This window comes from Crocodylus porosus, unplaced genomic scaffold, assembly GCF_001723895.1.
Source record: "Crocodylus porosus isolate Cpor-Errol unplaced genomic scaffold, CroPor_comp1, whole genome shotgun sequence".
NCBI classification, from domain to species: Eukaryota; Metazoa; Chordata; order Crocodylia; family Crocodylidae; genus Crocodylus; species Crocodylus porosus.
Genome location: NW_017728909.1, coordinates 40,116,755 through 40,131,180, shown reverse-complemented (window position 1 = coordinate 40,131,180; position 14,426 = coordinate 40,116,755). Strand labels below are relative to the sequence as shown.

At 41.5% G+C, this 14,426-nt stretch overlaps 1 protein-coding gene across 1 annotated transcript in view; it reads right to left on the bottom strand.

The window, feature by feature from the left end:
* ZSWIM6 (zinc finger SWIM-type containing 6) overlaps positions 1–14,426 on the bottom strand; it is a 164,890-nt gene that overhangs the window by 33,287 nt on the left and 117,177 nt on the right. Inside the window, exons 5-7 of the mRNA XM_019532121.1 lie at positions 5,670–5,849; positions 3,755–3,931; positions 3,339–3,485 (exon numbers count right to left, since the gene is read on the bottom strand). Coding sequence (XP_019387666.1) covers positions 3,339–3,485; positions 3,755–3,931; positions 5,670–5,849 — 504 coding nt within the window. The remainder of the gene's footprint in view (positions 1–3,338; positions 3,486–3,754; positions 3,932–5,669; positions 5,850–14,426) is intronic.

Here is a 14,426-nt window from a genome sequence, read left to right as displayed (position 1 = left end):
TTTCCTGCTTATGCAGGGGGTCGGACTCGATGATCTATTGAGGTCCCTTCCGACCCTAGCATCTATGAATCTATGAATCTATGAACTGCCTCAACTTTCATTTGAAACTGCTAACATACCTGTTGCAACTACAGAAATTGCTTAATTTGATTTTCTACATAAAGTATTAGATGTCTAGTACCGCAGTCTAACAACAGTTATGAGAATCGGCAGCATGGAGTGACCTACCAGCTCCTATAGACCACCACCAGGTCTCCCACACAACACCAGTAGTCCTTATTTAGGCCTCCATCTTAAATTAGAAAATTCCAAGTTCTGGGATTTTAAGTGAAGGTATGTCGCACTGCGTAATTCTGGTGAGATTCACCATCTCAAAACACTGAACAAACATTAATTAATTTAATTTTGTAACACCCATAGACAGACAGCAAGTACATTTAGGCCTGCTGTACAAGACAAAAACCGGGAGAGAAAAGGCTAGTTTTTCATCTAGGGCTGCCTGCAGACATTTAAAAAAAATAGCAACAAAAAAAACGTGCTTTACTGGAAGCAGCAGTGTGTTACTTTGACCTGGCTTCACAACATCTATATAAATCAGGGATGGCGGCAGGGCTTTTTGGCGCTTTTAGCTAAAGCTGATTCAGTCAGCTGTTAGAAAAGTGCCGACAAAGCCCCACTAAAGCGCCTGTTCTATAGTGACATGGGGTGAGCCTGGTCCAACTAATGTGTTGCCTCTGGGCAAGTGTGGGAGCACACAGAGTTTAAAGCACCACGGTTTTTGTTGGTTTTTTTTTTTTTTTTTAAAATGTCTGCAAGCAGCCTAGGTATCTAACTTGTCTCCACTTATATAGCCACACAAGTCCTATAAAGATTGTTGTATACGTTTGAAAAAGGATTCAGGCACGTGAATGCACACAGTTACTTTCATTTGAAGACAGAGTGAGTGAGAGCAAGAGTGAACGTACCTATGGAAGATGGCAGCTGCTGCAGCAGAGCAAAGCATGAACCCTGGCTTCTCCACGCCTATGGGTGGCATGACTGGAGCAGAACCCATGGTGGGGAGGGGGCAGGTGCAGGGTGCCCACTGCAGGCTCAGGCTCCCTGCCCTGCTGCCCTCCCCATGGAGCCTCTGGGGCCCAGTGGGTGGGACCCGGCACAGCAGGACAGCGTGGGACCAGGTAGGGAAGCTCACTGCTGCAGCTGGGAGCTCTGCGCCACCATGAGGTGCCCCCTGCCTGCCTGGCAGCAGCAAGGGGTGAAACTATGTGCTGTCACTCCTGTGCTGCTGGGTAGGCAAAGGGCATTTTGCCAGGGTGGTATGGGGACTGCAGGAGTGAAGACCATCCCCACCTGGGCCTGCTCTGTCCTGCCAAGCCAGGTCCCACCCAATGGGCTGCAGAAGCCCTAAGGGGGAGCCTGAGTCTACAGAAGGCAGCCCACTCCCACCCCAACCCCGCGTACAGATCTTGGGAACATATGCCCCCACTGCCCTCCTCTGGGAGTGTGTGCAGTGGTGGGGAGCTGCTCCCCACCCCCCTGACAAGCTGCCTGCAGTTCCATCCCACTCCCCGCTGGGGCCCTGCAGCCATGCATTCCAGCCCTGGGCTTCAAGCTCCATGTATCGCCCCAGCTGGGCAGCAACCCCAGTCCCGCCAAACTCACTCCCTCCTTATGGAGCCTCAATCCCTACCTTGTCCCCAGCCAGACTTGCCCACAGGAGCTGCTCTCCAGGTTGCCTGGCAGCCATGTGCATGGCACCCCCTGCCTGACTGCCCTTCTCCTGCTCCCCCCCAGCCCCTTGCAGGCTGGAACTCTACCAGCCTGCAGACTGCTCTTTGCAAAAGTAGAAAGTCCATGTATTTCTCTGTTAAAATTAAAAATCTGCGTTTTTCTCAGCTAAAGGGGGAAATCCATGCTTTTTTCTACTTCCCCATAAGAAACAGAAAATCCAGATCCCTGGTGGTCAGTGTCCTGCTGCTGAAAGATCAAGAGATGTGCTCAAGAGATCCAAGGAAGAGGCCCATGGCACCTGCTACAGAGGAAGACAACCCCTCCACTCCCTGCCCTATAGTCTGCACCAATCTGACCATGGGGTAAAATTCCTTCCTGACCCCGAATATGGTTATCAGTCTGACTCTGAGGAAAAGGGGGACAAAGCCCTACAGTCAGGAACCTTCAGGTTTCAGTCCCAGCAGAAGTACTGGCACACCACAGTCAAAGTCCCCAGCTGTGGCTACATCCAACAGCTATTGCTTCTGATAAAGGTTATGGGGAAACATGCCCCCATGCATGTAGTAACACAAAGGATAAATAATTCTTTTCCAGCCCCACATGGTAACTGGCAAAGCCCAGAAGCATGGGAAATACTAAACACCCTCCATTCTGCTCCACAACCTAGGGACAGAAAGCATAAACTCCCAATACCAAACACTTTTACTGAACAGCAAGAAGAGTAAATGTGATCTTAGCTCCTTTAATCTCCTTTCGTAACTGAGTCAGATTGTGAAGTTACTTTATTCTGCTGCTACCGACTATGGTCCTCTCCAATATCCACCTGCTTCAGGTTGCAGAAATGATCTCCCAGCAAGGTGATTAATTTTGGTCCCAAAGGACTGCCTGGGCATACAGACTTGACCCAAAGGAGAATTCTTTAACATACGGGAAATGTCCACTGGTAGGGAGGGCAACACAGGGAAAAACTCACAACAAACAATGGCTAGAAAACTTCTTTGCAGAACCCTTCGTTAGTGAAAAGCAGCTCCCTAACCACTGTTTTTGGCTTTTCAAAATGTGGAGTTTGATGAATCTGTGGAATGTTGTTACCCTGAACAGCAATCTTAGAGTCCATCTCCAAAACACACTGCTTAATCTCAATATCACTGGAGGGGGGGGGGCAACACAACCCCCACCCTCCCTCCTAAAAAGCCCACAAACTATACATAGTGTTCTATTTTTCAATAATATTTATGATGTGGTAACATCCAAACTCACTGACCAGGCTCACATGTTCTCTTAAGGAATACTAGATTCTGAAACAAGTGTTTCCTCTTGAATTGTGGTAGGTGTATTACAGACAGGGAGATATATATGGTCCTTGCCCCAAAGAACTTATAAAAATTGCAAGACAAAAAGAAAACAAAAACCACAACTAAATAAAAACACTCCTTTGACATCTGATGAAGCATGTTTTCCAGTGTCCAACTACTGACTCATTCTCAATGAAGAGTTATTAAAGGTCACTGTCACTGCGTTACGTACAGTTTCCTCATGCAAAGTTCTATTCCAGTTTTATGGTCACCTTGTGATGACTTGTGCCCTTCTGTCTTCCCTACAATTACCTTTCTTCTGAGCCCGGAACATTTCCAGCTGTTTCTGCTGCTGTCTTCTTAGCGTATTAACAATAGCTATGGCTAGCCTCAGGGCTTCTCTTGGGTATCCATGAGACCGTAATGCATCCACCCTTGCACAGGCTGTAGGAACATGTTCTAAAATGGAGAAAATAATTGAGAAAAAAAGTGCATCCGTGTCTGTAATGGCCTCTGTTTTACTAGGTTACTTAAAAAAAAAGAAAAAAAATCCCTTTGAATCTATGCAAAGGGACTTAAAAGGCTATTTCTGAACCAGCATTTGAAGGGAGGCTCTGTTCTTTTTGCCAGGCCTTTCATTCATCTCCCAACCATCCCCCCAAAATAATGCCATAGAAACTGAACAAAGCAGCGAGTCATGGAAATGTCTTTCCGGTTTAGCCACTTACCATGCCAGAGGGGCCACCCGTGAGAGTCAAAGAGTGAGTTTTCAGTGTCGTCATGGTAACAGTAGTTGGTGTATAGGTCACTGCTGATAATGTGCTGTAAGTGGCTGTCCTGCCAGTGGAGATCGCATGCCTCAATGGCTCGAGTGAACACCGTCCGATGAGGCCTGGTCGATGAATCTGGCATTTTTGTAAGTTCAGAAAGCTGTATCAGTTTTTATTCATCACCCATATGTGAATAAATCATTCACGATATTCCTCTACTTACCGTCTATTCAGCAATCCCCAACTCTGGATACCCTGTCCCGTACCCTGTACAAGTAGCAGACTGCAGGTGACATTATTTGTACTGAATACTAGGTGAATCAGAAGTATGTTATAGTTGTTCACCTCTCTTTCATTAAAAGGAGTTTACAACCATTAAAACCAAAGGGTACTGCTAGAACAGAAGAAAATCTGATGAAGTATACTGAACACACTATACCCAACAGCCCACCAGGCATTCAGCACAACACCTGCCAAACCCCCCTGCTTCCTTTCCTTCTCAAGTCCCAGGAAGTTCATAAGCTAGGTTCATAAGGTCCTTCACATCAACCAAGTGGCTGAGTACAGAATGGGGTTGGATGGGTGCTACTTTTTTGTTTTAATTTTAAAAAGTAACACTAAGGCTTTGCATAATAGAAAATACTTGCAGCATTTGTCATAGAAATGAAGTCTTAACACTGTATATAAACAAATTGAAACGCAATATCCAGAAAAAAAAAAGAAACAAAAGCACTGACTTAATATTTACTGAACAGCTCCATGTAGCAACAGAGCTCTGTTGATACAATGTTGTCTATGCACAGAAATGTCACGTCAGAGCTGATATTATCCTGTCACACTAGGCTGGGGATCCAGCAAGAAAACATCTTTTAGGGAATTATATTCTGAATGCCTCTCCCTAGCTATTGGTGGTATTTAAAAAGCTAATTCAAAAGTCAGTGAATTTGAACAATTCCCCTCATCAACAACCATCCTAGAACCAAATCGACTCAAGGGAGAATCTTGCCAGCCATTTTGCTTTCTGTAAACATATTTAATTTCAGTGTGAAATATGTATCAGTTTCACTTCATATAAAATACTGTAGCCATTATACTTATTATCACTCCCCATTTCTGTAGGACATATTTATATTTACATGTGAAACAGACCTTTTACGCCTTACATGGAAGACATTTTCCTTTTTTCCTCTGGTCATTGGCACAGTAGCAACTCTTGCCATCAGAGGGCTGGACGGGACTCTAGTACTGGACGATTCTTGTTGATAAATCAGATTTATCCAAAGCAACAAGATACTCCTGTCTCCTAAACAACAGCATACAGCCTTCAGCACTCTCCACCCCCAGGAACAGAGCCTGGAATCTCACGTGGTAGCGCAGTGTATTAACCACAGGGCTGATCCCACAAATAGCTACTTTATTTTAACAGGACCAGTTTCATTCAGCTGCAAAAGTCTCTTTAAATAGCTTGTGAAAGCTCCATAACTGCAGAAAACCACATTGGAGGGGATATCAAATTACAGGTCAAGCAAAGAAAAACAGAAAAGGATTTTTACATGATATACTCTGAGTACAGGTCATGAACCTAAACACAGATGACATTAAGACTTATATTTTCATAAAAGAAATGTCTTTTGGGTTTACACATGTACTAAATGAGTGATAAAAGTTTTAAAACATACATCTATCTACTTGCAAAACTGGCCCAGGCACAAATTTATTCACACCCTCTCTCTGCCATGGTATTGTTAATGAAAACAAACTGATACGTGTCAATCCCTAATAAAAAAAAAGTTCCTTGTTGCCGTAAAAACAGAAACTTGCAGTGTCAGAGATATAGTAACATGTTACAATCAGTCTATATATTTAAGCTCACCTTGGTTAGCATTTGCACCCTGAGGCAAAGCATTGGTTAAGTTGGGCAGCTCGTTTCCATGGTTTCCATCTTCCCAGGGACAAACATCCACACTGTTCCATTTTTTCAGCTGCTTTAGCCAACTGGCCTTCTGCTCCAACTTGCAGTGGGGATTTAAGACTATACACATCCACAGAGCACCTGATTTAAGAAAAAAATCCTAAATTATCTTTCCTATTAAAAGACCAACAGCTACTTACTAATTACAAGCCTACAGAATTTTACTAAACTAAACTATATTGTCGTGTCCCTCTAACTTCTTAAAACTACATTGTAGCTACTACTAGTTGACCATGAATTCCCAACTCAACATCATGGGCTTTATGTGGCCTTTTCAACTACTGCAACCCCTGCCCAACATACAGCGAAAATAAAGATGTGTGGGACTTCTCATGAAATGCAAAATTTATTATCTATGACCTGCCAGTAAGGAATATCAATTTAAACTGGAAAAAAAAAAAAAAAATCACACCTATTACCTATTAAGCTACCCCTATTTATGTGCTAATTCCTGTACTGGAAGTAAATATGTCACTTTGTGAAAGAATTATGAACACAACTCTATTTATTTTCCAGTTTCACATTACAGTAAAACTACTTGGAAAGTAATTAATACAGCAATATAAATACATTGAGTGTATGCATTACCACACTTGTAGGACCTAGCAGAATTGTCACTTACAGTCCTTTTCAATCACATCTGGATTTTAGAGATCATACTCCGAATTTTCTGCAGTTCTTAGCAGAAATAGCTTTTTAGTGCAATTATTTCAATAATTAGTTTAAACTGAGAAGTTTGTTTTACATTCTCTCTGCATACAATTCAAACAAACAAATCTGTGCTGACATTTCACACATACCATCCGCTTGGAACCTGCCTCCCTAACACTGCATTACAGGGCAAACTCATCAGGGTTTGTGGCAATAATTGAAAATGGAAAGATTTTCCTCTAAATCAACTGTCTCTTCACCAGCATGAACTTTGACAGCAGCATGAAGATGTCTGAAAGTGCTATTTAGCAACAGTTCATTTATTCATTAAGAATAAGCTTTACACACTACGGGAGATTTGCAGAATCTGCTTAAACTGTTCAATCTGCTAAAAATTACATGACAGACTTTCCGGGGGAAACAAAGACTGAAAGAATAAGAAAATAAGGCTGGCTCATACAGAATAGCAAAACTCTCACCTCCAAATATTAGTTTGTCAATTAAGAATGACAAATAGAAACCAGTACCATAAGCTCTAGGCCTCTGCATGGGAGCAAATTGTTGAGTGCCGGTCCATGAGGTTGTGGAAACAGAGGCCTTGGTCCTGACAGGTTAAAAGTACACAGCTGGGCAAGGAAATATAGCAAAGAAATCTATAAACCACCACAAAAAAGATAAGGTACAAGTGAAGGACAGAAGGGACAGACAATAGAATATTGTAACCAGTTATGTGACTGGTTAAATAAACTGAAATTTTTGTTTTAAAAGATGAAACCTGCAATTACAAGAGTATACATCAGAGCTTTCTTCTACGGTCCTTTTTAATCAGCTTTTATGTTGTCCCCTTCTACATGTTACAGGTATCACGCAATTAACTGGTTAATTGTGCAATTGCCTTGATACCAGCTACACATGCGAAGGAATTATAATGCCATAAAAGCTCCAACCAACTATAATGTTAGACCTCAAAAATGTGTACTAACTTTATAGGTGTCAGTGGATACCATGCTTAGCTGGGGCTAGGAGTCCCACAACTAAAGGACCTCTCAGCCCCAGAAGACTCTGGGTCCTAGAAGCAACACACAGCTGTCAGGAACCAGAAGCCTGCAGCTGCACACAGCAGTCTGCCTCCCTATGCTGGCACCTAGCTGCAATCTCCGAACCCCAGGGGTGCATGGAGAGCTCTATGTACCCGTAGGACTGAAAGATAACAGTTTCCATGGTCTCCCAGGTCCAGGGGCTTCATATACCCATGAGGCTGGAAGACCATGGCTGCTGCGATTTCCTAGCCCCAAGGGATATTACGTACCCCTGAGGCTGGGAGATCATGGCAGCTGTATCTCCCAAGCCACAGGGGTGTGCAGGCCACCCACACAGCTGGAAGCCCCCACCCACAGGAGCTTGTTTCTTGATGGTACACAGAGGGAGCCCAGAATCTGGCTCCCCCTGCACCAGCAATAAGGCACAATGGGTTCTAATAGGTAATCCCAAAATCATACCTTGTGCCACGCACATGTGGTACGCAGGAGGTACGCTTGCCGAGATTGTGCATTAGATCTCATGGCACCTTTACCTGCGCATGTAGAGGGGCCCGTAGACCCACACTGCACTAACTAACAAATCTGAGCTGTCTAAATGGAATATAACCGAAAAATCATCTCATTGGTTTGTTCTATTAAACATCAGGACCAGTTTATCTGGTGAACTTGATTTACAAGACAAAAAACCAGAAAAGGAATAGTTTACTTAAACTGCTACTTGTGAACAGGGAAGAAGCAATGCAAACTTCTCTATTAAAAAGAACTGATACAATTTAACACTTTGTAATTCATTCCCAATGCCTCCAATGTAGGAGTTAACTGAACTGAGGTAAAATACAACACTTTCACTGTAATTAATCACTTCTTAAACTTAGTGAGGGGGAGAAAAAAAAAAATCACATGCTACAGAATGTCTCTGCAAACTGATTCTGTGGCACAGGGAACAAAGCAATCAACACCAGTCAATGAAAGGTAGGGGAACTGTAAAAAAAAAAAAAAAAATATGCCACATATATATTTAACTGGGGGTAGAGAAGGGGAATAACACGCAAAATACTTTAAAACCACTGCATTAATTTTAGGTCAGCAACTGTGGTGAGAGTTTAATTATTACATCAGTAACAGCCTATTTTATGTAAATTAAACAAGGACAATTTACTGTTTAATATATTAAGCCCTCTACATAGAGATGCACATGTCAGGCCAGAAATTTATTATATCATTTAATAACAATCTCACCTACATCACACCTCCACAGATGCCAGTTAAAACATCAATAGAGCCAAGCTGCACACAACTCCCACCAACTTCAGTACAAATTTTCTGTAGGTATGGACAAACATTTTAGCTGCTATAAAGGGGAGGGGGAGCTGCTGTTCAGGACTGCATGCAGATTTTATGCTGCAATTGCTACATTTGCCTGATCCTGTTGCAGTACAAGACAGCTACTTTTGGCCTTAGCTGAAGCAGGGTTAAAGTTGGAAAGGTTTTGCTACATTGCTATCATTACAGGATTGTGCGTATGTAACAGTTGCAGCCTTCAAGCTTGTACTGGTATCCTTTCTAGTGACAAAACTGTTACACCCATCTATACAACACCCCATGTATAAACTCTGCAGGACATGGACCTTGACACTGCTTTCAAAGCTAACCAACTACCTTCGGTAAAATGAGCCAAAGCTCTCCACATGGAGAGCTAAGCAGATAGTCTAAGGCTCAAGCTTCACTATGCAGCAAAAGACAGTATTCAAAAGCAGGAGTTGGCATAACATCAAGAACCTTCTTCTTTACGCTTGCTGCAGTGTATTTGGGGGTATCTACCTTTTCAGTTTCTCTGGGGCATCTGACATCCTGGTCATTCAGATCCATTAGTTCCTCTCCTCTTAACTGCCCATTACTGCAGGATTATGGAGGAGAGATATGCTTGGTCTTGCCCCTAATTCACCTAATTGCCAGCTCGAAGGAAAAAATATTTTCAAAACTCCTGTTTCACAGGAGTAGCACAACCTTATAAAGTGGCTGAGTAGCAGCTGCTAAGATTGTATGCAAAAAGCAAATCCTAGGGCTTATTAAACAAGTTCTAAGAAGCTCTTAAGAACCCTCTTCCTAATTACTCCTCTCCCTTGTTTTGGCCTTCAGTTCCACTCAACTGTAGGATCAATGTCATCTGGTCAAATGGGTTGAGAACAAAAGATGCCACTGATCAAGTCTTTCCTGACTACATCCTTCCTCTTCTCTTCAGTCTTCATCTCCAATCCTTTCTCTACCTCCTTTTTCACTACGAAGATTATGAAGTAAGCATCCCAGTCTCGCCTCCTTGGTTTTCTTAACAACACATCATGCACACTCACTTAATGATACAAGTTCAGTCCTTCTGAAACACCAAATAATCACCTTAACATTCCCACCTCAGCTTCCTCAAGTGCCATTTTATGCTTCTCTTCTCACTCCAGTTCTCTCTCCGTATAGTAACACCTCCCTTAACATGGTCAGGTTAAGTCTTTATCTTCAGCTTCTCTGATGACTTTATTACATGAACTATCTGAAAGGTTTTTTCCCCTCATTTCATTTTAACTCCTTCATTTCAGCTTCATAGTCACTTCCATCATTTAAAGTAGACCCATATCTGGTTTAGGGTATAAGTTACTTTCCTATTCTTCAATACTCCATCTTCCCACCTACTTTAACAATTCACAATTGCTTTGTTTTTTCTGGTATTTTTTAGGTAGAGTGACCATATGTCCTGGTGTGCCAGCGCAGTCCCAGATTTCATAGGCTGGTCCCAGCCAGTTGATGAAAACTGAACGAAAAATTCTGGAATTGGCCACCTAACATGTTCCTTTCTTTCTCTACAGTGCATGCATGTGTGGCAGCAGAGCCAGCCTTAAGAAAGTGACACCCTGGGTAAACCTGTATTTTAGTGTCGTTCTTTCCTCCCCTTCTCCACTGCCCCCTGAAGTCAGCAGTGCTGCTGCAAGCAGAGGCAGGTGGGCAGGGGTGCAGGGTGCTGTCCAGCATGGAGTAAGCTGGGCACCACTCTAGCCCACCCACCTGCCTGATGCACTATGCCACTCTGCTTCACTTGAAACAGTGTCCCAGATTTCCTCAAAAATATGGTCACCACATTTTTAGGACACTTTTCTCTAACTATTTCTGCCAATTCATCCAACTTTTCTTTTTCTGCAATTCCTTTACTGTCTTTGTCATTAAAATATCATAGCCAAACAAGAGCTCCCAAAGTAAGCCTTAAGGACTAAGTACATGACAGTCAAAAAGCCCAAGACTAAATCAGTTCAATCTTTGCAGGTTAATCTAAATTGCATAGATTGAATCAATAAACTAGTGAACAGACATTCAGCTCTGATTCCAGAAATGCAGCCACATGCCTGAGGTGGCTCAGGCCATAAGTAAGGGGCTGGCACTAGAGCACACATCCCTGCTAGACTGGAGCAGGCAGGTTGGGCCAAAGCTAGCCCACACACAACTCCCTCCCCTCTTGTGGGGGTTGTGCAAAGCGTCCTAGGATGCTGGGGGACTATGAGTTAAGTTGAATCTGGACAGGATCTGGGACAGAAGTTCAATAAATCAATTTAACCTAAATCAGTTAAATCTGATACTACATCCATCCTGTTTATCTTAAGCCAGTTCCAGCCATTTTGAAAACTTTATGTGCACTGAACTTCTGTTGCGTTATCGATTTGAACCTGTTTCTGATCACTTATACTGGTTTGTGTGCAATTTCTATCCCTAGCCCAGATGCCTAGAGACAAATCCAGTTGTATATTTCACCTATAACAACTAACCACCCTAAAAATGAAAAATGAAAACAACCAAACCACTTCGTTAGAATACTAGTGATAGAAATGGGTACAAATGGAACACTGAGTGCAGCTGCCATACTCTTGTCCTTCTCCACCAAAACTCATGAAGCATTTTAATTCAGACTAGTACTTCAAAGGATTGAGTGCCCCCTCTCCCTCTAATGCAAGTCCAGACAGATATCCCAAATCTAAACACTGCTACACCAAAGTAAGGTTTGGATTCAGATCTCTACTTTCCCAAATGAAAAGCTTTACAGTGCAAAGACAAAACATCAGTAACCAATATGCAAATTTCATTTTTCCCTGAAGATAACTGGAAGATAAGTCATGCTGTGACTGCAATTTGATATTAATTTCACTAGGGAATGAATATTAAAACTGTCACATCCTAGTGAGAAATTGTCTATTCCGCTTTCACAATAATCCTCTTGACCTGAATAAAGTCTGCTTTGCCACCTCAAACCTTTGATTCAAAACAGCGTTTCTTTAGACATATGCAGTTGCCATTCATTTTCAGTATAGCTTGCCCCACTGTTTTGTTACCATTTTCCATGGTATGTGGTCTCCTTATATATAAACACACAGGGATATTATTAGTATATTACTAAAATAGTAATATTAATAGTAATAATTCTCTTATTGGATACCCTCCATGCTTCAAAACCAAGGTGGTACGGAGGGATGGTATTGTCTTTATACTGAATCAGGATTTGTCCAAGGGAACAGAGAACAGCATTATTAAAGTTCTCAGTAACTATAGCAGTTGGTATAACAATATACACTCTCAGCACACATGCTTTCACAAAGAACAAGGAGTGTATGTAAACTCTCTTTAGAGATTAAGCATTATTTTGTTCTGTCCCAACAAAATGAAGACACTCCATCCAGTATCACTGCAGGCTAAGAAACAAGGAGTGAATGAAGATTCAGCCTATAATTCACGACTGACTGTAGCAGTTGCAAAACACTTACTTTGTCTAAAAATACTATGATGCTTTGTTAGTGCTATGCTATAGCTAAACTGATGTCAGTATTTCAATTTGCATATAAACACTTTTGCTCTGGGCTGAGATTTGTTATAAGGTCTTAGTTTTGTGATATTTTGTATTAAAAGTCAATTTGCTCATTAGCCAAATTAAAACATACTAAAATACATACAAACTGCTGTTGTCTTGACTCTGAATACTTTTCCCCCCTCATATTGGCATGATTCAAACTGTCATTTAAAAGCCAAATGTCATAAGCTGACAAATCAGTTAAGTCACCACAAAATAGTCACATTTAGTACTTTCATGGTTAACCAAAGAAAATTGATCCAGGTGATTAAAATTTGTCCCCATATGCAACACGTGTCAGTTTTAGTCTACAAAAATGATGATTTACATGTCACTACAGTTCACTTGAGCCTATGCAATTTATGTTGCAGAAGAACTTCTTTTTGAAAACTATGGTTACTTCGTGTGGATAAAAGAAGACTACGGGGGGATTTGATAAATCCTCAAATACCTGAAGGGAGATTACAAAGAGGATGGAGGCCTTTCTCTATGACCATAAGGGAACAAGAGCCTCAAGCTTCAGCAGCAGAAATTTAGGTGGGAGATTAGGAGGAACTTTCTGGCCATGAGGGTGATCAAGCATTGGATGGTATCTCCATCCTTGGAAGTTTTCAAGAGCAGGTTAGATAAACACTTAGCTGAGACAGTTTAGTCAGGGATGATGATCTTGCCTTGAGCAGGGGACTGGATTAGTTAACCTCATCAGGTTCCTTCCAGCTCTACTTTCCTATGATGCCACTTAGCTGCAAATACTTAAATGACACTTGGACAAATACTAGAAAACTGAACTCATGACCTTTTAAAATAAAGATACTATGTAATGTCAACAAGTAGACCCTAAAGACAGTTAAAAAGTCTCTAAACGTTTTTCTAACAAAATTAATATACATCACATGTTGACCTAATACATACTTGCACTGCAGCAACTATGAAGTTAGCAAAAGTGGTAGTGTTTACTACTCCCCATTCTCACAGATAAGCATCTCAGCCATGGGTAAAACTCTCACGTACAATAAGTGGTCTCCATTAGAACAAAACATAATCAGAAGCCCCACTGGAGAATGATCCAATTAAACAGTTGTTTTTATGGAATAGCAAAGACAGGGAAAGCACTTCAGTGCTATGCTCTCCATCATAAGAACCCCAAGGAAAAGTACTTTCTGTATTCAGTCAGATGTAAGTTGCAATTTTATTGATAAAAAACAAATTCCTTAATGTACTCTGAGTTTTCTACACAGCCTTCTGAAAGAACCTGCAATGGGTGCTGTGTTTCTTGGAGAACAGAATGTTTCATTTTGCTCTAATTCATTCTATTACTGAATTAAACTTTGATGTATTGGTCTTGACAAGTGCTTCATGCTGATTGTATTGTGTATGATAGTATAATCACTCCCCATGCATTTCACACTATCTGGATGATTAATGCAATAGATTACCTGCAGCACTGATGGCAAGAGGGAATCGTTGCCCTTCTGCACAGTAAACTCTGTATGTGTGTTAGGGGAGTGTCAGTGTAAGTAAAAGGACAAAACACAGATATCAAGTTCCTGAAACTTACTTCTCTCTCTCCTAAGATATGCTTACTGTCTAGAACTGGCACTGTGCAATGTCAATGGAACAAACAAATTAGTGCAGGGAAACTGGAAACAGCATTTCAGGGTTCTCTGCTCAACTCTGTTGCAGTCTTACAGATATTACCACAAGTCAGTTAACTATGCAACTAAAGCGTAAGTTCAATGTTGACTTCTGCTGTGGGTTTCTAGAGTTCTTAAATATTAAATGCATTAAAAACAGGTGCTAAAATGGCACCATTGTGATGGGTCACAATCATCTCCTTGTCCTTTGTACAAAAAAAAAAAATGCCTGCTTTAGGGCCCGATTTTGCGAAGTCTCCTGACCATGTGGAACCCACTAAATTTAAAAGCAATAGGCTTTGCAGAGTTGGGGTACATGTGAAAAGTTATTAAATTTTCCTGGTATTCACATCCCCTTTTATTGCTTTATTCAGAAATATCTAATATTAGCTTAAAGCACTGCTAATACTAGTGCAAATAAATGTGTATAAATTTGTCTAAATTTGTCATAATTTTC